Here is a 22,176-nt window from a genome sequence, read left to right on the forward strand (position 1 = left end):
TTTTTGGTAAATGCATCACATGTACAGAAATGATGCCTAACTTTGCTAAAAATTAAAACTTATTACAATGATTAAAAAAGCTAATGTCCCAGTTTCATGGCAACCAATTTACATTGTAGCCCTAAGCATAGTTGCACTCTTATAATCCCATTGACTTCAAGGCATTTAAAAGTGTGTCAACCTGAGGGACTGTCTCTCCCAGTATTTGCCCCGGAGAGTGCTTTGCTCAGCAGGTAAGAACTTACTGGTGATCGATCCCTAGTCCTAGGGATGCTTGCTTGGCCTCGACCAGGGCCAGGACCTTTTCGGTCCTGGCCCCAACCTGGTGGAACTCTCTGTCTGAGGACACTCGGGCCCGCCAGGATGTTGTATCATTTCGGCAGTCCTGCAAGACGGAGATGTTCCACCAGGCATACGGTTGAGGCCAGCATCAGGACCATCATTGAGCCTCCCACCGGTCTCCGGTATTCAAGTACAGCTCGTGTGTCTGTCTACCTCCTCTTTGTATGCTGGGGGCAGCAATATGTAGCCAACTATATCAAGTTTTTGCATATATATAATTTTAATTGCTGAATTTTATTGTAGCATTTGCTATGCGATTGTATTTTATGATTGTTGTACCCCATCCTGAGCCCACTTGTGGGGAGGGCGGGTTAAACACCAAATAAACTAAACTAAACTAAACTAAACTCTCTGCTTAGGTATTTATTTATTTATTTATTTATTCATTTATACTCTGGCTTTCACCCCAATGGAGACCCAAAGCTGTTTACATCATTCTCCTCTCCTCCATTTTATCCTCCCAACAACCCTGTGAGGTAGGTTAGGCTGAGCGTTTTTGTGACTGGCTTCATGTCAGCCAGAGAGCTTCCATGGCAGAGTGGGAATTCAAACCTGGATTGCCCAGAGCCTAATCTGATACTCTAACTGGCTCTTCAGGTACGCAGAGGTATGATCTGTTGGTTTTGTAATTACTATAAATACCAAACTGGCTGATAACTAAAAATTAGAAACGTTTAGGGGAAAAAACAGACATGAAAGATGAGTATAAAAAGTATAATGGACAGATAGATTTCCTCTTTCATAATATCAGGGAGGCATTCAACGAAACTGATGAGCAATAGATTCAGAACAGATGGAAAGAAGAAAGTCCTTTTCACATATGTATCTGATGAAGGAAGTGTTGACTCTTGAAAGTTTATGATCCAGGAAATATTGTTGATCTTTAAGGTGCTACTAGACTTGAATCTTACTTTTCACATACATAATCTACTTCCAGAACGCACAACACCAAAATGTTGGGATGGCAACTGGGTAGCTTTACAAAGAAACTGGCTTCATGGAGGTCCATCACTTGTTACTGGCCATGTCCTTCTGAATATCAACCGCCAGGAGCAAACAAGACTAGGCGGCCGTGGCTGTCATGCCTGTCTTGGAGGAGTCCAAACACCTGGTTGGTCACCAGCATGCTGGACTAGATAAAACTCTTGGTCTGCTCCAACCAGGCTGTTTTTATATGGTTCTGGTATTAATCAAGGAAGGAAGTTGGTTTCAAATTCCTGGTTCACAAAAGAACCTGGTTTGCATTAATCATGGTTAAGGTCGGCGCCAGCAATAAGCCTTGGCCATGGTGAAGGGAAGCAGCAAAACGGAGCGAGGAATTTACAGAGAACGAAGGAAGCATGAAATCCCATGGGCCGCTCCCAATTTCTTAACCACAGCCAAGGGCTCAACGGCATGACGCCGTCCCCTTCTAATGTCTCTAGAAGCCCTGCTCCATCGTCTCAAATGAAGTCTGCTCTGTTTCCGGTTCCACCGAAGATTGATCTTAGAGTCATAAGGGTCAAAGGGAGAGGTCAGGCAGGTGAAGGACGAAGTCATGATCCGTAGCCTATCTGAACAGCTGAACGGCCACACGATGTGGTTCAGGCTCTGACACAAAGCAGGCCTGAGTTGGGCTGTTCCCACACGGCTTACCTGAACCTCGGAATGCTGCGCAGCATGCCAAAAAAACCCACGGAAGATCGCGTTTTCTCTCGCGAGTTTTACGCGATGTTGCGAGACATCGCACAAAACTCGCGAGAGAAAATGCGATCTTCCGCGTTTTTTTCGGCATGCTGCACAGCGTTCTGGGTTCAGGTAAGCCGTGTGGGAACGGCCAAGGTCAAGATGGCAGATGGTCTGTGAACTCCGGTTGATGTGGTAGCGCCAAAATGAATGGTCCTGGCACTAGAATGTAACCTAGACAAAACGAGAGACAGATCTTTGCCCCTCACCATCTAAATGTAGACAATGGTAGGCTTCACACACAATGAGAAACCATGGTTTATAATTTCAGAAATGAACCTAGGGTTTGCATAATATGCCTTAACATCGGTTTGGAATCCCAATTTGGAAGTATGACAGCAAAAATCACAGATTGTGGATCAGATGCAACAATGTTGTACAATTCAGTTTGGCTTGCCACGAAAGCAGAAATATTTCATTATTGATTTGCACATAAGGGAAGAAGAGATGGGGAGGGAGCATGTGAGTCTAAGGATCTTCCATGTTAATTTTTGTACCAATAAAGGTTTGATACTGCAACTGAAGTACACCAAAAGGGAAGGGAAGACTCCAGTCAAGTGGAATACACAATTTCTATCAATAGTTTCCAAGTCTGAGGTTGTGAATTCCATAATTCAAGCCCATCACCGGGCTTGAATTATGGAATAATTCAATAATAAGCTCCTGTAGATCTGACTCAGTACTGTATGCGATTAACACAATAGAGGACTTTCTGTCAGGCACTGAAGAGATGGAGTTAGAACCGTCGCTGATCAGTCGCTTGCTCCTTGCTGGTTGGAGGAGGAAAACCCTGATTGATTCAGTTGGGACATGCACATCACAGTCCAGGGCCGTTTCCAGACGGCTTACCTACACCCGGGACGTCGCGCCACGTTTCGGATCGTGCCGGGGAAAACGCGAAATATTACATTTTCTCGCGCAAGTTTTGCACGACGTCGCGCAAAACTCGCGCGAGAAAATGCAATATTTCACGTTTTCCCTAGCACAATCCGAAATGTGGCGCGACGTCCCGGGTGCAGGTAAGCCATCTGGAAATGGCCCATAATGGTCTTGTCCTGGGAAGTCAGGTGATCCAAGAGGGCCAATCCAGTGCAATACAAAGTGTCCAGGTCAGCTGCCTTCCCCAAGTCTCAGCAATCTTTCACTGCAGGAACCACCATGTTTTCCTTTCGCATCCCCAAATTACATGCTTGGCTTGCTCGCTAAATGTCTCACTGTGGCCTACTTGCCAAAGGCATTGGCTCATCTTTGGGCCTAGAAGTCTGGCGCTTTCCAGCTATGTCCTAACTTAGAGGAGTGTTTCTTTTCTTTTTCTCTTTCTCTTCCCAGCTATTTCAAGTGTGTTGGCAGACAGAACTCAGATTGCACACAAACGCACATCTTACCTTGATAATGAAATCAGCTCCAAGGGGCCCTTGAATTTTTATGGTTTCTCTCTCTGAACCCTTCTGAAATTCAACGGTTGTGTTTTCAACAATGAACATTCCGGGGGCATCAAAGCTGTGTTCTCCAACGTCTCCCTGTAATGTCTTGGATTCAATCACTGAAACAGAAAAATAATGCAGTTCACCGGGTTAAGGCGAATACTTGCAAGACCAAAAAAAGAAGAAGAAAAAATTGGCGCGCACTAAACGCAGGTTGTAAGAAGTGACGAAGACACAGCTGTAAAAAAAAAGGCAGGCAAGCAGACTTCGTGACACGCAATATTTTTCAACGGTAACAGCTGCTGTCAGATGAACAAGGAGTCAGCTGCGCGAAGGCTGTTTAATCTAATCCTTTAGAAAGGGACTAAAGTGCCACATCACGTTTCTTCGATCAAAGCCAAAACTGTATTTTCATATGATAGAAATAAAAACAGGCTGAGCCACTGGTTTGTGGCCAGGAGATAAGGAGAAAACGGATGACCTTGCGTAGCCTGACACAGAAGAAATACGGGATTTAGGAAGGTGGATTCTCTCTCCGAGATCCATGGAATAATGAGCTCAGCTGTGCCTGGGGACCCTACCTGCCTCTTCCAATATCAACACGAACAACGGTTCTCACTAGCTGAAGTGGGGTGGAGAGGAGCTGCTTGGACTGGGGAAAACTTCAGATCTCTAGACAGAGTTAGATGGCTTTCAGTCTTTATTTCTCATTACTGATTTCAGTGGGTAATACACCATAATGGGTAGCTGGTGCAGGACTTTAGAATAAAATTTTGGCTCGGAGACTTTCTGTGATAGTATCTAGAGGACTGCCATAGCTGCAGGGGCTAACAGTACAATCCTAAATAGAGTTATACCCAGGGCTTTTTGTCTGGGAAAAGAGGTGGTGGAACTCAGTGGGTTGCCCTCGGAGAAAATGGTCACATGGCCAGTGGCCCTGCGCCCTGATCTCCAGACAGAGGCGAGTTTAGATTGCCCTCCGCGCTCCCCTCTGTCTGGAGATCAGGGGGCGGGGCCATCAGCCATGTGACCATTTTCAAGAGGTTCTGCAACTCCATTCCACCGTGTTCCAGCTGAAAAAAAGCCCTGGTTATACCCTTTTAAATCCAAGTACTTGAATGGGCATAACTCAGATTAGGATTGCACTACAAGAAACTCAGAGGACCTGTTCATACATTACAGACATTGGTCAATGTGTATATTGTCCTGCTTGGGCATATACGGCGAGATTTGGAGCTGGAAAATACATGTATTTCCCCAAATGGCAACCACCTGTCCCAAGGAGACTGAGTAGCACTCTCTCCAGGTATTCAAGGTAAAAGTGCCAAAATCATCTGGGAGGGGCCACAGTTATTGCCTTTCGGTGTCCTACAGCTCTCCTACTGACGCGTATCAGGCTGAATAAAGCAAAAGCAGACTTGTGCACAGACATCGGAAACATTATTAGCTACATTGGTAGTAATTAGCAGGCTCAGATGATGAACTTTTGCAATGCTCACATTCAATCTGAGGCGACCGTTACAAATCCAAGAATTCCTTGCCCGTTTGGATTTCTTCCCTTCCCTCCTTCCCTCCACACTTACTATATGAAGACAGCAGCAAAGTCATCTCCTCGAGAGCTTTCTGGGATGCTCCCATCCTTGTAGGGCTGCCAATCTCCAGCTGGAGATCTCCTGGAATTACAACTGACCTCCAGACTACAGAGATCAATTCCCCTGGAGGAGATGGCTGGTTTGGAGGGTGGACCCTACAGCATTATAGCCTAGTGAAGTCCCTCCCCACCCTGACCCCCCAAGCTCCACCCCAAAATCTACAGAATTTCCCAACCCAGAGATGGCAACTCACTGTCATTGGTGCCTTAAACAACATATGGGGAATGTAATGTTTAATTGTGGCAAATATTGGACATCCACCCACAGGGCACTCACGTCTTTAGTACAGAATTCATGTGGTTTGGAATCTACATGTCCCATGATTTCTTGTGCCCGAGCTGAGCTTTAGTGTTCAAGATGCCAGAGAACCCCCCTTGTTGCCACTACTGAGAGCCAAGCTACAAGTGACGCCTGACACAGGTTGGACTCTTGTCAGCTTCCCTCAAGTTTTGATGGGAAATGTACGTGTCCTGGTCTTGCAGCATGGCTCTCCGACTGCTGTCCAATGGACTTTTCAACTGTCACTTGTCCAACATGCCGCCAAGCTGCCTACATTTCCCATCAAAACTTGAGGGAAGCTGACAAGTGTCCAACTAGTGTCAGGCATCACTTGTAGGTTAGCTCTGAGAAGATGGGAGAAAGGAATATGGACCTGTTACACCCCCAGTCTTACCGAGAGTGTCAGAATTTCCAAACTGTGCTCAACAACAACAACAACAACAACAACCCAAGCAATTTTTCTGTTTGTATTGCTGAAGGCCAATTCCATATTGTGTGCAGTGGAGTTTGCTCATGGTTAATTACAGATTATTGCAGAAGATACCATTTTGGAAGAACTACAAGAATACACAATCTCTATGAACTTCTTTGCATGTGGTATAAGTCTTACTTTGACACAAAGTAAAAAAAAAAGAACATGCGAGAAGTTGTCATGATAGACCAAAGAGACAACTTCCATATCCTTTGGCTAGTGAAATTATTTTCTTGTAGCCAGTAATGACTTTTTAATCCCTAATGTTGTCTGTGTCTTGCAATACCATACAAACTTTTTACTAATGGCCTGAAGCCACCTTGAAAACCCCCAAATAGGGACATTCTCTGGCTCTCAGCAGCAAAAGAGATAATGCGAAGAGAATGCTGGTCCAAATTTATCCTTGGTCTAATTCCAAAGAAAGCAGTGGGCTTGGAAGAGGGACATACTTGGCCCACTTTGTCTAGACAGAAGTGTACCCAATCCCATTTTGTTTAAAAGAGAGGAAGTAACGTCACATTTTCTTAGAAACAGAGGATCTAATTTAAGAAGGCTTTAAAGCATTTCTAATCTGTTGGAGATAAAGGAATCTGGCTTTTATATAAATAAAAATAAGGCTTAGCATTTATACACCACTTTTTCAGTGTTTTAGTGCCTCTTATGCTAGCCACCCAGTACATTTTTATCTCACCCTTGTTCCCAAGGAGTTCAGAGCAGTGTACATGTTCTGACCATCCCTATTTTACTCTCACAATAATCCTGTGAGTAGGAGTGTCATGACTGAGAGGAGATTTGTACCTGGGTCCCCCAGATTCTAGTCCAACACTAGCTCCCCAATAATATGGCATCCTCTCATTCATCTTTACAACACTCCTGAAAGGTATCCAGTGGTGGAGGGTGGTGGAGGTATCCAGTGGTGGAGGGGGAGGGTGGTGTAGAAGACCCAAGATCTGTGAGATCCAAGTTCAAATCCATGGACCTTGGGATAGTCACACACACTCAGCCTAGCCTTCCATCCTCACAGGGTTGTTGTGAGGATAGAACAGAGAACAGAAGAACAACATACGCCACTTTGGGTCAATGGGAGAAAGGCTAGAGTATAAAGGAAGTAAATAAATACATGAAATACTGACTTCCTATTACAGATTGGGAAAGGAGGTGCTGAGGTCATGAAAGGCCACGTGCAGAAACGCCCTCATTTAAAACACACCTATTTTCATCCTCTTAGCCCCGCTTAGCTTAAGCTCAGCAGAACTGGGAAGCTAAGCAGGTTTGGCGATGGTCAGTACCTGGACGGGAGACCACCAAGGAAGCCCACAGAGGCAGGCAATGGCAAGCCACCTCTGATCATCTCTTGCCTTGCACACCCCATAGATGGGGTCGCCATGACAACACGTTATTCGTTCAAACTGTAAAAACACGTTTGCCTCTTTGTACTCGCAAAAGACAAAACCAGCACCCACATGTATGGTTACATATTCAAAACGCATGCTAACGCAAGCCTCTGTCATTAAAAAAAAACACCAAGGATTTAGCATCTCGTAGTGCCTTCCAACTAGACTCAGTAAGTTCATGAACTTGGTTATCTAGCATTAGCCACTTGTGAAAATATTAGCTTCTGGTTTTGTTGTTTCTACGGCAGGGGGATTATTTTCGGAGGACTCTGGCTTATTTTGGATTCTAAAGCCCTTAACAAAACAGCTTCTGGAAAGCCTATAACACCCCTTCTCCTCCGCCCCTTAAAAAAACCTCCCTCCAGACCACTTCAAATGCCAAATGAAGGGAAAGTAACAACAATGGAATTGCCTTATCCAATTGCTCACGAAAACCCAAGCATTTTTTTTAAAGGACATGAAAGTACCAAGGCTTTGAACAATCAAAAGGAAGGTGTTTGTACACAAACAGCCCTAACAGCCAAGTGGCAAAAACAGCTCCAAAGAAACAGAAAAGAAGCCGAATCGGCGTATAGGTTCCCTTCTCAGAGGAGGAGGAAGGAAGGCTTGCTAGTGAGAAGACGTGGCTATTACTAGGACTGTCTGTTTATGGTTAGTTATATGTTACGCTGGGGAAATCATTGAGCACTTTATGAGTGTTTACGCTTCATTTACACTTTTTTTCCATATTGCTGAAGCTGAGAGACTTGCTAAAGACCACCTGATCAATTCACAACTTGACGGTGCAACCTAAACACACTTTCCTGAAAGTAGGCCCCAATGAACAGACCCAAGAAGGATTCAGAGCAGACCTGCTTTGGAAGGCTCTCCATGGTGATATATGAACTGCTGGCTTACAGCTTCATACTCTGAGGATCTATTCAGGTCCTAGAGATGAACAACTTGGGGAAAGCTATCACCCTCATGCACTGCTCATCGTTTTCAAAAAGCACCTGGCTACTAGCTGATAAAAGAGGCCAATGGTGGATGATGTACACCTGTGGTCTCAGTAATGCATATTCTTAGGATGACTATTAAAATAATCCCTCTGAAAATAAGGAACACTAGATCATAATTAAAGATGAAACTAAACATTATGAGAGACACATGGCTGCCACTGAAAACGTAAGCCCTGTGTCTTTTCAAGGCAGCAACAAGTAAATACAAAATGTGCCACATCCCCCCGCCCTAAGGAAAAACCACCAAAGGGGAGTGGGAGTGGGTAAGTTTGTAGTATCATAATATCATGGCATATATTTCCTATGAATAGAAGTTATCAGAGAAGAAATTAGAGACGATGCAGGGCTGCCAGTTTTCAGCAGCAGCCATGAGCCATTTGTAATGTCTGACCTCTCACATTAATAATCAGGCATTGACGACATTTCAGCTATGCTTATACCATCCCCAAAGTATAAATCTGCTCAAAAGGAATGTTTCTGTTCTAACGCTCTCCATTACTACTGCATAAAGGTGTTCGTACCAAGATGTGCTGGTCCCTTCACGATAATTCTTGCGCTGCGACTCCCATGTGGTACAGCAATCACAGTTTCCTCCCCTAGGAAAATTAAAGAAATCATTTTAGAAATTACATCACACTAGGGAATCATCACATCACATAACTAAACTTTTAAAAAAACCACCTTCTCAAAGTATGGCTCAGAAAACATTTAAGAGCTTCTATTATTATTTTTTAAAACATTCTGAGTTGTACAACTATTAAGCCACAGGGGGGGCTTGTAAATCCTTCCGGCCATTGGAAAATGATTTGGTATTAACAATAAGGAGTACATTAGACATTCAATTTACGTTTTGTTGCCCTAGTTTTATTTCCTAATCGCTGAATAAACTTAAAAAGTCGCACCACGCTTAACATTTTTGGCAAAAGCCCTCCGCCGCTGTTGAGCTCGGTTTCACCCACACCTCGTTCCACGTAGCAGGTCACGGCTTTAATAAGCAGTAAGATTTGTAGGAAACCAATCAACTACCTAACACCAAATCCTAAACTGTTACAGACTAGCAAACTGCAAATTAAGACAAAACACACACACAGTGCCTGCAATTTATTACACATGCTCATTGTTTTAATTAAATCCGCTTAAAAACAAAACCAGCCGAGCATGAAACAACCACGAACTAATTGCAGCGTGCAGTTCTAATGTTCAATGAGCTTTGCATACATACGTTCCTTACAACGGCTGTGTAAAGTAGGCCAATGCTATTTCTCTCCGGGTTGCCAATGAATGAGACTCGGGAACGGAAGACTTTAAGGATAACAGGGGACTTTTGAACGTCAGGGTCTGATTCGACGTTACGTTAAAGGGAAGTTGGGAAACACCAACCCAACTTGCGTTCAACATGGGACCCTACGCTCACCTTTCAAATAGTAGTGGAAAGGTGCAAATCAGCTCCCAAGCGCATGAGCAGGGGCAGACGGGAGTGTTATTCGTCCACTCCCACTCCACACACTTTCATGAGCAGAAAAGGGATGTGGGGGGGGGGGGGACGGCTATTTGTCTTACTGCTGGTTCCACGTTTGTGTTGGGTTTCCCCCAACCCACCTCATGTTTAACATAACATCTACTCAAACACTTCCTGGCTCAAGGCTCACCCTGTGAGGAATGCTGCAACATCCACACTAATATTAAATAATCTTTTGCTCTTATTTACTCGGGTATTTATAGCCCATTTTCCTCCCCAATGGAGACCCAAAGCAGCTTAGAACATTGTTTTCACCACCTCTGTTTTATTCTCATGACAACCACACTGTGAGGTAGGTAAGGCAGAGAGAGAACAGCTGGCCAGTGAGTTTCCATGAGAGAACGGCTGTAGCATAGTGGTTACAGGGCTGGGTTCCGAATCAGCACCCGTCAAGTTCGCCTCCTACTACTGCCATGAATTCTGCAGGTGGCCTTGGTTGAGCCACTCCTCTCAGCCCCAGTTCCCCAGCTGTATTGCAGGGATAATAATAACACTGACTTTGTTCATACGGTTGCCAGGTCCTTATACCCTCCTGGTGGGGGCGGGACCTAGCACTTACGTTGTGCCTTGTGCATGCTTTTGGGAAGTGATGTCATTACATCGGCCACAGGTGTTCTCTCGTGCTTTGCATGGGACAAATTCAGCCTCTTTGGGGCCAAAATTGACCCCAGTGAAGCACGGGAGCATGCCCTCAGAGCAATGCCGTCACTTCAGGAAGTGATGTCATCGTGCCTCACCAGGTGCATGCCCAGTGCACATTTTCCCAGGTTGCCTGCCGGTGGTGGGCAATCTCTGGGGGGTAACTGGGAAGCCTATTTGTTCACCGCTTTGAGTGTGGCACTAATCTGTCCAGAAGGGCGGTATATAAGCACACTGTTTTGATGACAATGACGATGACGACGACGACAACCCATGTTTTCTCAGATCCTAGTCCGATGCTTTAACCAGTACACCACACACTGGCTTGACAGGTGCATGCCCTCCCCAAAGAAGAGGCTGAGAAAATTACAGAATTTTCCACCTCAGTTTCAGGGAGGATGGAGGACTGTCATTCTGACCTGCCTTAGGCAGAATAAGGAGACGGAGAGCTGAGCTTTCAAAGTCTATTTCTTACAGAGAAAACACTTTGGAGAGAGATTCAAGACTAGTTTGGAGTTAAGCTTTACATGGGAAACACAACGTTTAATTCTTTCAGACCAAAGTCCCCCTTGCCCTAACAGCTAGCCACACCGTCACACTTCAACTGAAAAGCATCATTTGAAAGACGGGAAGTTCCAAATCCTGGCTATGAAAGCACAAGCCCTTGCTTTAATGGGAGGAGGGCTGCTAAAGTGACTCTGAATGGCACTCTTGTTATGACCCCATTAGAAAATAAAACCAATTACATTTAATCCAACAAATCACTTAAGTGAGAAATTAAGTGCTTATGTGCAATTTTCATCATTCAGCGGGACTTTAGCGAGCTTAAATTCTTGGATGATGGCCAGCGTTTCAAGATTCCAGGCCCATCACACCTCAATCCCCAGGCCCTTCAGCCCGGATATTCTTGAGACCTGGGCTGTTTCCACACTACTTACCTTCATCTGGAATGCTGCGGAACGTCATGAAAAAAACACGGAAGATAGCGTTTTCTCATGCAAGTTTTGTCTGACATTGCGCAAAACTCGAGCAAGAAGATGCTATCTTCCGTGGTTTTTTCGCAACGTTCCGCATGAAGGTTAAGTACTGTGGAAACGGCCCTGGTTTGTTGTAGTGCTGTATCCCTTTAAAGTTCGAGGCAAAGGCAAAATTTGACAGCTTCAGACTTTCCCTTTTTACTCTCTGAGGTATTTGGGGTTAGCACTGACCCCCAAAGGATATAAAACCACATGAGGCCTTTTCCCCAAACCTGTACCAATTCATATTCACTAGAATAAAAGGGACCCATTCTTCCCAAGTAACAGTAAGTCCACTCACTTCCAAGTTAACCAGCAAAATGCCTGGCTGTTTTTACCCGGCACCTAAGACTTGTCAAGGTATTCCTGGTGGCTACATAACTTGTCAGCAAAATTAAGTGTCTTGCAGAGATGGGCCTTGGGTTGCCAGGCTTGGGTACATGGGGGCGGTGGGTATGAGTGTTCCAGAGGACTTCCTGATTTGGGACCTTCACTTCCTTGTCACCCTGGAAATGATGTCATTCCCAGTGTGACAAGGAAGTGAAGGCCCCAAACTGGTGTTGGGGGTTGATTATTATCAAATCAGCCCCATGTGGGAACCTTCATTTCCTTCTTGCACTGGGAATGACGTCATTTCCAGCCCAACAAGGAAGTCCTCCTCTTTGGGGCCCAAGCTCCCAGGCCCATTTCCCACACCTTCCCCACTAGGGTTGCCAGCCTCCAGGTAGTGGCTGGAGATCTCCTGGAATTACAACTGGTCTCCAGGCCATAGAGATCAGTTCACCTGGAAAAAATGGCGACTTTGGGGGTGGACTCTACAGAATTATGCCATGCTAAGGTGCTTTTCCTCCCCAAACCCCACTTTCTCCAGGTTTCTCCAGGTTTCACCCCCCCACACACACCAGATCTCCAGGAATTTCCCAACTTGGAGCTGGCAACCCTATTCCCCACCCCCGGCCAGGTAAGCAGGGACGGAGGCTGAGAGTGGGGGATCCCCTGCCCCCACTTGGGGAATGAGATCTCTAGCTGGGCCTGCAAAAAAGATTTCATATTTTCATCTAGAATTTCGCAACCCACTGAGATGAACTAGTCATAAGGGGAAAAGGGCATTTATGAGCTAGCATTCTACTAAGAAGTGACTTTTTTTCTTTCCCCAAACCTGTACCAATTCATATTCACAAGAATAAAAGGGACCCATTCTTCCCAAGCAACAGTAAGTCAGTCCACTCTGTACTTTAAAAAACTCATAGTGGATGCTAAATTATCAGGTTCTGGTTTATATCACCTCAGAGCCCCTTCGAAACTCTGCCAAATGTTCAGATAATTCAGGTTAACTTCGCAATTATTTGTACGGAACAAACACCTCCTTAAATTACATTTTTAAAATATTGCTAAGTTCAAGGAAGGTAAATTTAAGGAGAACAATTAATTTTGCATGTAACAATGTATTATGTTCATTCATTATTTTAAATTTAGCTATGCAGCTAGCGTGCAAACCACCATTATAAGGGAAGTCAAAGAGCTGAAACTCCTGGAGGGGCAGAAACTGTATCTCTCAAACTTTATCTGGTTTTTGTTTTGGCTTCAGGGCAGCCAGTGTGGTATCACAGTTTGAGTGGCAGCGTAGGACCCAGGAAGCAGAGATTCAAATCCTCACCCAGGCAATGAAGCACTGGTTGACACTGGGCTCGTCCATACGGACACACTGGCTGCTTCCCCACACGTTGGATAATGCACTTCCAATCCTCTTTATAGATCATTTGGAACGGATTTTTTTGTGTGCGGAACAAAAAATCCACCTCAAACGACTGATAAAGTGCACTGAAAGTGCATTATCCAACGTGTGCGGAATCAGCCACTGCCTAACCTAGCGAGAACAAAAGGGAGGGGGTTGTATACGCCACCCCTGTGCTCCTTAGAGGAAGGGCAGAATGAACAGTGATAGATGGTGACATTCAACACGGGAGGGACCCAACTGAACACCCAGTGCTACCCAAGTGCTACCCAAGTACACAACACTGTTGCAACACTTGGCCCAGTGTGACAGCAGTCTCAACTTCCCTCTCTGGCATAGGTGAAGTATTTCCCACAGTACACATAGCACACCACAAGATGTGGCTACTGCCACTGGCTTTGGGAACTCTCAAAGGAGATTAGCCAAATTCACAGGGGACAGTACTTCCAACAATGATTGGCCAGGGAAGTTAGAAACATCATAAGCCATTTACCTCTGAATACCAATTTTCTGAGCAACACACAGGCGAGAGAGACAGAGTTCACGTCCTGCTTGTTGGACTAGATGGGCTCCTGGTATTTATGTTCTTATGCAAACATTCCCCATAATGGGCAGCTTTTAGGGTCTCTGTGAGGGAAATCTTGGCTGCTTTGTGAGCACCAACCGCAGCCTGCCACCAAGTCTGTAGATTTAAAAGGTCTCCAATCGTCAAATGTGCAATGCATAGATTTACTGAAACAAAACCCCTTATATTCTTGCAAAGCAGAGCAATGGGGGTTGTTAAGCTGCACAATTCTATTAAATCAGTAAGACCTGTTATTTAAAAAAAATACACACAACGCACACAATTCCTATCACTTCTTAAAAATAAAACATGGAAACAGATACAAACAAGCCCAGAACCTGACCGTTCCCAGAACTATTTATTTCATGAAGATTCTAGGTGTGACTAAAGGATAGAAAATTTGTCAGCAATGTATTGTTAATTTTTTAAATAATAAAATTTATTCAGCACAAAGAAAGTTGGAAACAGCTTTACAAATTCATCTACAGTTCTATAAACGAGTTATATAGGCATTACTATATTAAATTCACCATCTGAGTCAAAACAACATTCAATTTATCAAACTTACCTAACTCTTTACCATGTAACAGCCAGGTTAGTTTACTCACCCAGCTGGCGACCATGGCAGAGTGGGAATTAGAACTTGGGTTTCCCAGATTTTAGTCTGACACTCTAACCACTACACATCACTATACTCCTTTTTAAAAAATCCTTGGTCTCTATTCCGTGCCAAATGAGATGTGATGGCATCCTTGGGGTCTCCATCAGTACACCACCACCATTTTAAAGTTATTTAAATGCTGTGAGGGCCCAAGCCTAAGAAGGCCCACAGCACTCTTGTTCTCCCTCCCACCCCAAGCCATATCAAGTGCAAACAGCCACAGTGAGGGGTGTGTGTTTTGGCACTCGATAAGACGCAGGATGGGGAATCACAAGAGGACCTCAGCCACCAGGCTGCAAAATTGGGCCCTTTCAGCATTTTGAAATTACTTTAAAATGGTGGCAGCATCTTTGTTGCAGCTCACACATTATGTACTCCAGGTGTGCAACGAGGTCAGCACAGCCTCTACCATGCTATTTGCATTCCTGTTGTAAGACTCCTCTCTCTCTCCTGCTATCAGGATAGCCAGAACTCTGAGTTTCTTTAAACCAAACACAGACAAGCTAAAAGCTAGTTGGGAGGGTGCAATGCGTTCTGACCTCCACAACAGCTTCATTCACTGATGTTTCTGACTTCATCAACACTGAATTGCCTGGCTGTACAAAGATGTGAGAATCCTTCTCCTGCTTAGTATACAACACACGCAGGAAGATCTTTCCAGTTTTTAAAATGTTAACAGCATGGCTTTCGGGCAGAGTGCCATGGAACGTTCTCATTACCAGCAACGCTCCGAAGTACAGAGACCACTTAGAGAACACACAGTTAAACAACACAGAATCAAGTATAGTGTTTTCCAGGGGGGGTTACAAACGAACGTTTTGTCCCTACTCACTAGGCTTATGACCCTGAACCAATCTATACAAGTATAGCCGCATTGGAACTGTAGCGCTGTCAGAATGCAGGTGAAAGGCTGCATATTTAATTTGTGGTTTTACCATAGAATATCCAGTGATTCCTAGAGGAGCACGATGTTACTTCTAGGTTTTCCCAGACATGATGTCACGCCGTTGCTTACTTTTTAAAATTTCTCCCGTCAGCTGTTGGAGTGCCAGCGGGCACATGGCAACCTACACCAAACCCAAAACCAAACTAAACATTTTGTTGTCCTAAATTGAAGCAGAACCAAACCTCAACTGGCTCACATCTTCAATAACTGCTTTCTTACCTAACATAATGGGTCCCATGGAGATGATTGCAAGGAGGAAATTGGGGGGGGGGTTTAACCCACATTGTGTGGTAGCCCCTTCCTCGGGAATCCTACTCTTGCTATGCAATACACGCAGCACAGCAAAATTGGACAGTGTGGGACACTCTTTTGCTTTCCGTTGCAATAAATGCGCTAGTGAACAGAGAATAAAGGGGTTTTAATATTACCGTTCTAAAAAAGAGCCTATCACAAAAGCAGCAATGTGATTTTTGGAGGCTTGCTAAACTCCCCAGGACTTAAAGATATATGCATTCCAAAGTGGGGGGGGGGATCCAAATCATTATATCCTAAAAGAAGCTGGGCAGATCTCAGGAAATAAAAAAGGATTTAGAGGTCATTAGACAGATAAAAATCCATCTTAGTCTGGTGCCCCATCATTCAGCAGAAAGAAATACCAGCGTCTGAAAGTTATTCCCCAGCTGACGTGGTATCACTCAGCAATATCTCCAGAGATACTCTGAAGGTGGGGCTCAGATGGGACCGTAGAGGTGGCAGAACCGGCAGGCACCGAGGCTGAAAATGTCGTTCTGCCTGCAACAGAAAACGCATTTTCGCTACATCCCGTATGATACTCATTAGGGCATCGGCTTTCAGCCATAAACACTTGACTAGTTCAAGGCAAAGCTCCAGGAGATCCTCTTGAAATCTTTAAACAACGCCTTGATTTGTGGGACGGCTACTGAAATCATTCCAAATGTTTTTCCATATAACCAAGAGCTGAGAGAAAAAGGCTCGCTCCCTTTCTATGAGCAAGAACTGGGGGAGGAATCTGTTACCGGTGGATGCAGTTGCTTAAAATGAAGCGGCTTTCCACTTATTCAGACTCATGACCCACATTTAACCTCCATCGGCAATACAGGGCCTGTATTTTTTAAACACTTTATTCTATTATTTTTAACCCTTATATATATCTTACACTATCTGTCTTCCTGCCTCTGGCTTGTGCTATCAGGGCGTGATTTAGCTGTGGGTGACCCACTAATTGAAGACCAGCTGATGAAGACGACTGTTCTCAAACGTTACGGGAAGCCTTTTTCATGTCGACCCTTGATAAAGCACGACACTCAGGAGACGATTCTCGGGCATCTCCCAGGGTGTAAAGTCTGTTTACACCACATTCCAGACACACCAAGTTCCAAACACAGGCTACTGTAGACCCACAAGAACTCCATCAAACCTGACTGCCTGCTAACTTTCTGCACCTCATTAGGATCCCGTAGGACAAGAGCGCAGAATGCTCGCACAAAACTTCACGCATGCAGCTCCTAGTCAAGTGTGCATAAGGATCTGCAAGCTGAAGCACTAATCCATCGCTGGCATCAGGACCAGAAGAGTCCAGATTCCTTCTGCAAACCAGCTTGCCTATGTAGGAAACAGGAGGCAGATTGCAGGGGCCCGAAGATGGGGGTTTATGCTGCTTTTTGCAACTTAGCTAGGTTTTTACGGTTTGTTGTCAATTTTCATACTGTTGTTCAGATTTTATTGCATTATTTTCTCTTTGTCAGCCACCTCAAGCAGGTCTCTGAACAAACATTACACATATTTTCGAATTTTTTTTAGTAATTAAACAAAGCAAGACTTCTCATTTTTTCTGCATTTCTGCAGCTGCCAAGGTTAGCATAGAAGTTTTTGGTGGCCACTGTGATAAATCAATCTCTGCTGTTTAAAAGTTTTGCCCTTGTCCCTTTGAGGAACTTCCATGGGGCTCTACCCCACAGTATCAGAAACTTGACCTTGGAAAATGCTTCTTATCTTGTTGTGCACAGGAAAAGATCAGTAGAGGTGACAATGATGAAAGCAGAAAAGGACAACAAATGGAAAATGAAGAAGGGAGGGGGGAAACGCTGCAGTACAAACCACGGGGAAACCTCAGTGTCAAAAAACCCTGAAATACCTCTGGGTTGGATCTCTTAGAAAACATCCGTACATGCAAAAGGGAGGAGCGAGTGCCCCCTTTTGTGGCACCTCCCCCAACTCCACTCTCACATTTCTCCTGGGGGTACCCAGTCCATCAGAAGAAGCCCTGCAAGGGGCATTTGGGGCTGCTTCACAAAGGCCAAGGAGGGAAAGTTGTGCTTCTATGAGCCAAACTACAAGTGACGCCTGACACAGGTTGGACACTTGACAGCTCCCCTCAAGTGATGCCTGACACAGGTTGGACACTTGTCAGCTCCCCTCAAGTTTTGATGGGAAATGTAGGCAGCTTGGCGGAATGTTGGACAAGTGACAGTTGAAAAGTCCATTGGACAGCAGTCAGAGAGCCAAGCTGCAAGACCAGGACGCCTACATTTCCCATCAAAACTTGAGGGAAGCTGAAAAGTGTCCAACCTGCATCAGGCGTCACTGGTAGCTTGGCTCAATCAAGTCCTCTGGATTCTAAGATGATGGGAGAGGGAAATAAAGTTCTCACTCTCTGTCCCCCTCCCAATCCAATCTGTTGATAGTAACAAGAACAGACCTTTTTCTTACTATGCCTTGCCAAGCAGTAAAGCAGGGCTACCCTTCCACCCACCCCCACGCAAACCCAGCCGAAAAACTGTCCACTAGACTGAACCAGTACAGATGAAGATTCGAGTTCCAACTTCCATCCCTAAAATATTCCAGTTTCCCAGAGGCAAGGCAGGCTTTTACAACTTGTTACATTTCCTTTTTGAATCTCATTAGTCCAAAAATGTTTGATCATTCTCTCAGCCAAAAGCGTTTGATCATTTCCCCAGAAAGTTAAGAAGAGAGTTTGAAGTGTACTTCTCCAGCGCTCAGGACATTACACTGACAGCTTGCTTTCTACAGTCAAAGAAGATCCTTTTTTTCTAAAGCTGTCTAACCTTGTGATTCTAGCAGAACATTCTGAGTTCACAAAACAACAGCTTTCTGGATTACAGTTGCCAACCGACTAAGGAATTAGATTTATTTTATTCATTTAGCAAATTTCTTCCTTACCTTCCTATTGTTAAAAAAAAACACCTTAAAATGGGTTACATCATTGGATTAAAAAACAATGATAAATCAGACTTTGTGTATTTTTCTGTTCTGTTTTTCTCCTTTCCCCCCTTTTGGGTGGATTACGGCAATATTTTGACTGCTTTTCACTTCCGGGCTCACACTCTTTGTAATCAGATTTATATTCAGCCCTTCCTCCAAGGAGCTCAGAGCAACGCAAAAATTTCTTCCTTCCTGTATTTTATCCTCATCCCAATGCAGTGAGGGGGAGCAGGGAATGAGAGAGTGCAAGCAGCACATGGTCACCAATGAGGTTTATGGCAGGGTTGGAATTTATCCCAGCATCCTAATCATTGCACCACACTGGCTTTTTAAAAACTCTCTTACAGGATTGCCAGCTCCAAGTAGAGACAATTCTGGAGATTTGGGGGATGGATCCTGGAAAGAGCAGGGTTTGGGGTGGGGAGGAATCTCAGCAGGGTATAATGCCACAGAGTCCACCTGTCAAAGCAGCCATTTTCTCCAGGGGAACTAAGCTCTGTGGCCTGAAGATCAGTTGTAATTCCGGGAGATCTCCAGCCACAACTTAGAGGCTGGTAATCCTAACTCTCTCTATCAATGAATCATTGGATTTTTAAAATTTGGCATCAATTATACCCAAACAGCCATTGGCCGTTTCCACGCAGCTTACCTTGTTCAGGAAAACAGCGAAATCTCGCATGAAATCGCATGAGAAGACGCTGTTATTGCGCGAAATCGCACGAGAAGACGCTGTTATCGCAGAAGACAGCGTCTTCTCCCGACATTTCGCTGTTTTCCACAACAAGGTAAGCCATGTGGAAACGGCCAATATTCGCACATATACATACTACAAGAGGGCCTGACCAATTTATGACCCATCAAGACAAAACACAGCTGTCAGGCCATTTTATAGAGCTGCAAAAGCCCTGAGAATATAAAAACAGAGGAATTATTAAGTGTTTGGCAGGCCACATGTTGTAAGTTCTAAAAAAGCCCTAAGTACAAAACTAAGCTTGCAATTTGCCCACATGTGATGGGTGAACCCTCACTTTGGCCCCAATCCCCTGCTCTTTATGATTTGAGGAATGGGAGGAAAAAATGAGGGGATAATAGTGCTGATGGTAGCACTCTAGGAATTTTCCGAGTCTCAACCGTGAGGACCATAGAGATTGCAAGGATCCCTAGAGCATCACCAAAGGCAACATCACAATCTCCCAACTTCCATTCAGCGGTGATATCACATCCTCCATGATACTCTAGGAATTCTCCAGTCTCTATGGTCTTTGCCACAGAGACTGGGGAAATCCTTAGAATGTCACAGAGGATGTGATATCACATCCCCTGAAACTCAACCTTCCCTAGGCACTGCTCCCATGTCTCCTGGCATTTGCCAGTGCAGGGCTGGCAATCTTATTACCCCACTCTTAAATGGGTAGTGGCTTTCTTCAATGTGTCCTGCTAGTAAAAGTTATCCTTAAATACCTATCAAGCTAAACTGCACATCATCCATTCCGATAGGTTCAGGGCATGGTTTTTGCATAGCTGGAACACAGCTTTGTATGGATGCTGAAATGCCTTTAACACAGGGTATGTGCTGTCTCTTGGCAAGACTTATCTTCAGAGCTGCAAATATTGCGCACACCTCAATTGATGTGGTATCGCTAAGAGAAAACGTGTTTTCCCAATTCCCTTTATTTCAAGGACCATTTCTCAAACTATTTCCATATGCTACATGAGCAATTGGACCCAAAAGGTGTTGTGTTCTTAATGTAAGCCCTGTAATGATTCTGTGACAAAGCTATGAATTTAAAATCTCTTATGCACAGTAACACTTAGGATGAATTAGAATGTCAGGTTTTTTTAATATTCAGCAGAGAACAAAGATAGGTATAGGGAAGAAACACCTGACAAAAACTCACTGAATTGGAATGATGAGAAAACCGTACAACTCTGGCTGTGATCCAAAGAACATCAAGGCCAGTAGGAGTCTGCAATGGAGTATTTTGCACAGAGATTCAGAGGGACTCAGGCCCTTGCCACCATCTCTCAAAACCCCTGTTTGAAGCTTCCAATGGACTAGCAACAATTCAATGTTTCAATAAAAAACACTAAAGATTTAGGATGTTTCCACACGGCTTACCTTTTGTCGGGATACAGTGCCTTCGCGCGCGAAATCGTGCCAGGAAGACACTGTTGTCGTGCAATTTTGCGCGAGATCACGCTGTTATCACGCGATTTCACGCGAGAACACGCTGCAAAATGTAAGCCGTGTGGAAACGGCCTTAGAAACAAGCAAGAACTCGTACTCTTTTCTTGGCGTATTTCTTTCTCAAACCAATCTCCAGCTGTCCCAATTTTCTGTTTTTAACAAGTCTCCTCCAACAACATACTATATTGTATTCATGCTGTGCCCTTTGTATGCAACACAGAAAAAAAAATTAATCCACTAAATCTGGGGGACTCCATAGAATTTCTGTGGGTATCCAACATCACGGGCTGAACAACGGAAAATAAAGCAACTGCACATCTACAGCTGCACATATTGCACAAGACATTAATAACGAAACTCACTGATGCAAATTATAGTGATATATCCACAACTTTAAACAGTTTCTTTTCTTTCTTTTTGAAGAGGGATTAGATAAATTGTTGGATTAGGTAAATTGGTTGGAATTAGCCATAATTGCTAAATAGAACATCCATTTACGGGATCAGTAGACCTCTGGATTCCAGATGTGAAGGCCAAACAGAAAAGGAATGCTCTCACATTCGTACCCTCCTGTATGAGAATTTTCAAAAGCTTTGGACTGGAACAGCCAGAGTAGAGAAGACTGGCCTTGAAAGACTAATGGTCTGACTCAGCGCAAGCTAACAACTCTCCATCTCTGACCCTCAGATACAAGAATGAAGCTCACATTGCTGATGAGCCAGTGTGCTTCCACTACAGGTATCTCTTCCATTTATCCATCCATGTTCTCAGACAAGCACAGAACCTCAAAATATTTTTATTAAGTCTCTCAAATGTGTGTGGAGATTTCATTATTTTTAACTCCTCATTAAAATGGCAGGGGTCAGAGCATTGTGCACAAAGAATAAGAAACCACAACTCATATTTGATGTATAGTTCACAGCTGTGACTGCTATATAAGTCAGGTTTCTGTAGATGGGACTAAAAGAAGTGGGGTTCATGGCCTTAAGAGCCACGGGACCTGGGCTGTTTCCACACTACTCACCTTCATCCGGAATGCTGCGGAACATCGCGAAAAAAACGTGGAAGATAGCATCTTCTCACACAATGTTGCGCAAAACTCATGTGAGAAGGTGCTATCTTCCGCGGTTTTTTCACAACGCTCCACAGCGTTCTGGATGAAGGTGAGTAGCGTCAAAATGGCCCAGTTTGCCTCGGCCCAGCTTGACCCAGATGTGGCATGAGGTGACATTAGTGAGGTAAAGATTAGGGCCAGCCAATCAGAGGGGCGGCAGTAGGAGCTACTAAGCATGCTGCGCCATCCCCTTGGCAAGCATTTTCCTGCTGTGGTTGATGGGGAAGAAGTCTGGTAATACTGCCATCAGTTCGGTCCTGTGAG

General features: G+C 44.4%; 1 protein-coding gene across 1 annotated transcript in view; it reads right to left on the reverse strand.

Annotated features, from left to right (window-relative positions):
* ADAMTSL3 (ADAMTS like 3) overlaps positions 1–22,176 on the reverse strand; it is a 200,124-nt gene that overhangs the window by 90,187 nt on the left and 87,761 nt on the right. Inside the window, exons 7-8 of the mRNA XM_055002297.1 lie at positions 8,808–8,882; positions 3,453–3,610 (exon numbers count right to left, since the gene is read on the reverse strand). Of these exons, the coding sequence (XP_054858272.1) occupies positions 3,453–3,610; positions 8,808–8,882 (233 nt within the window). The remainder of the gene's footprint in view (positions 1–3,452; positions 3,611–8,807; positions 8,883–22,176) is intronic.

This window comes from Eublepharis macularius, chromosome 18 (genome assembly GCF_028583425.1).
Source record: "Eublepharis macularius isolate TG4126 chromosome 18, MPM_Emac_v1.0, whole genome shotgun sequence".
Taxonomy (NCBI): domain Eukaryota; kingdom Metazoa; phylum Chordata; class Lepidosauria; order Squamata; family Eublepharidae; genus Eublepharis; species Eublepharis macularius.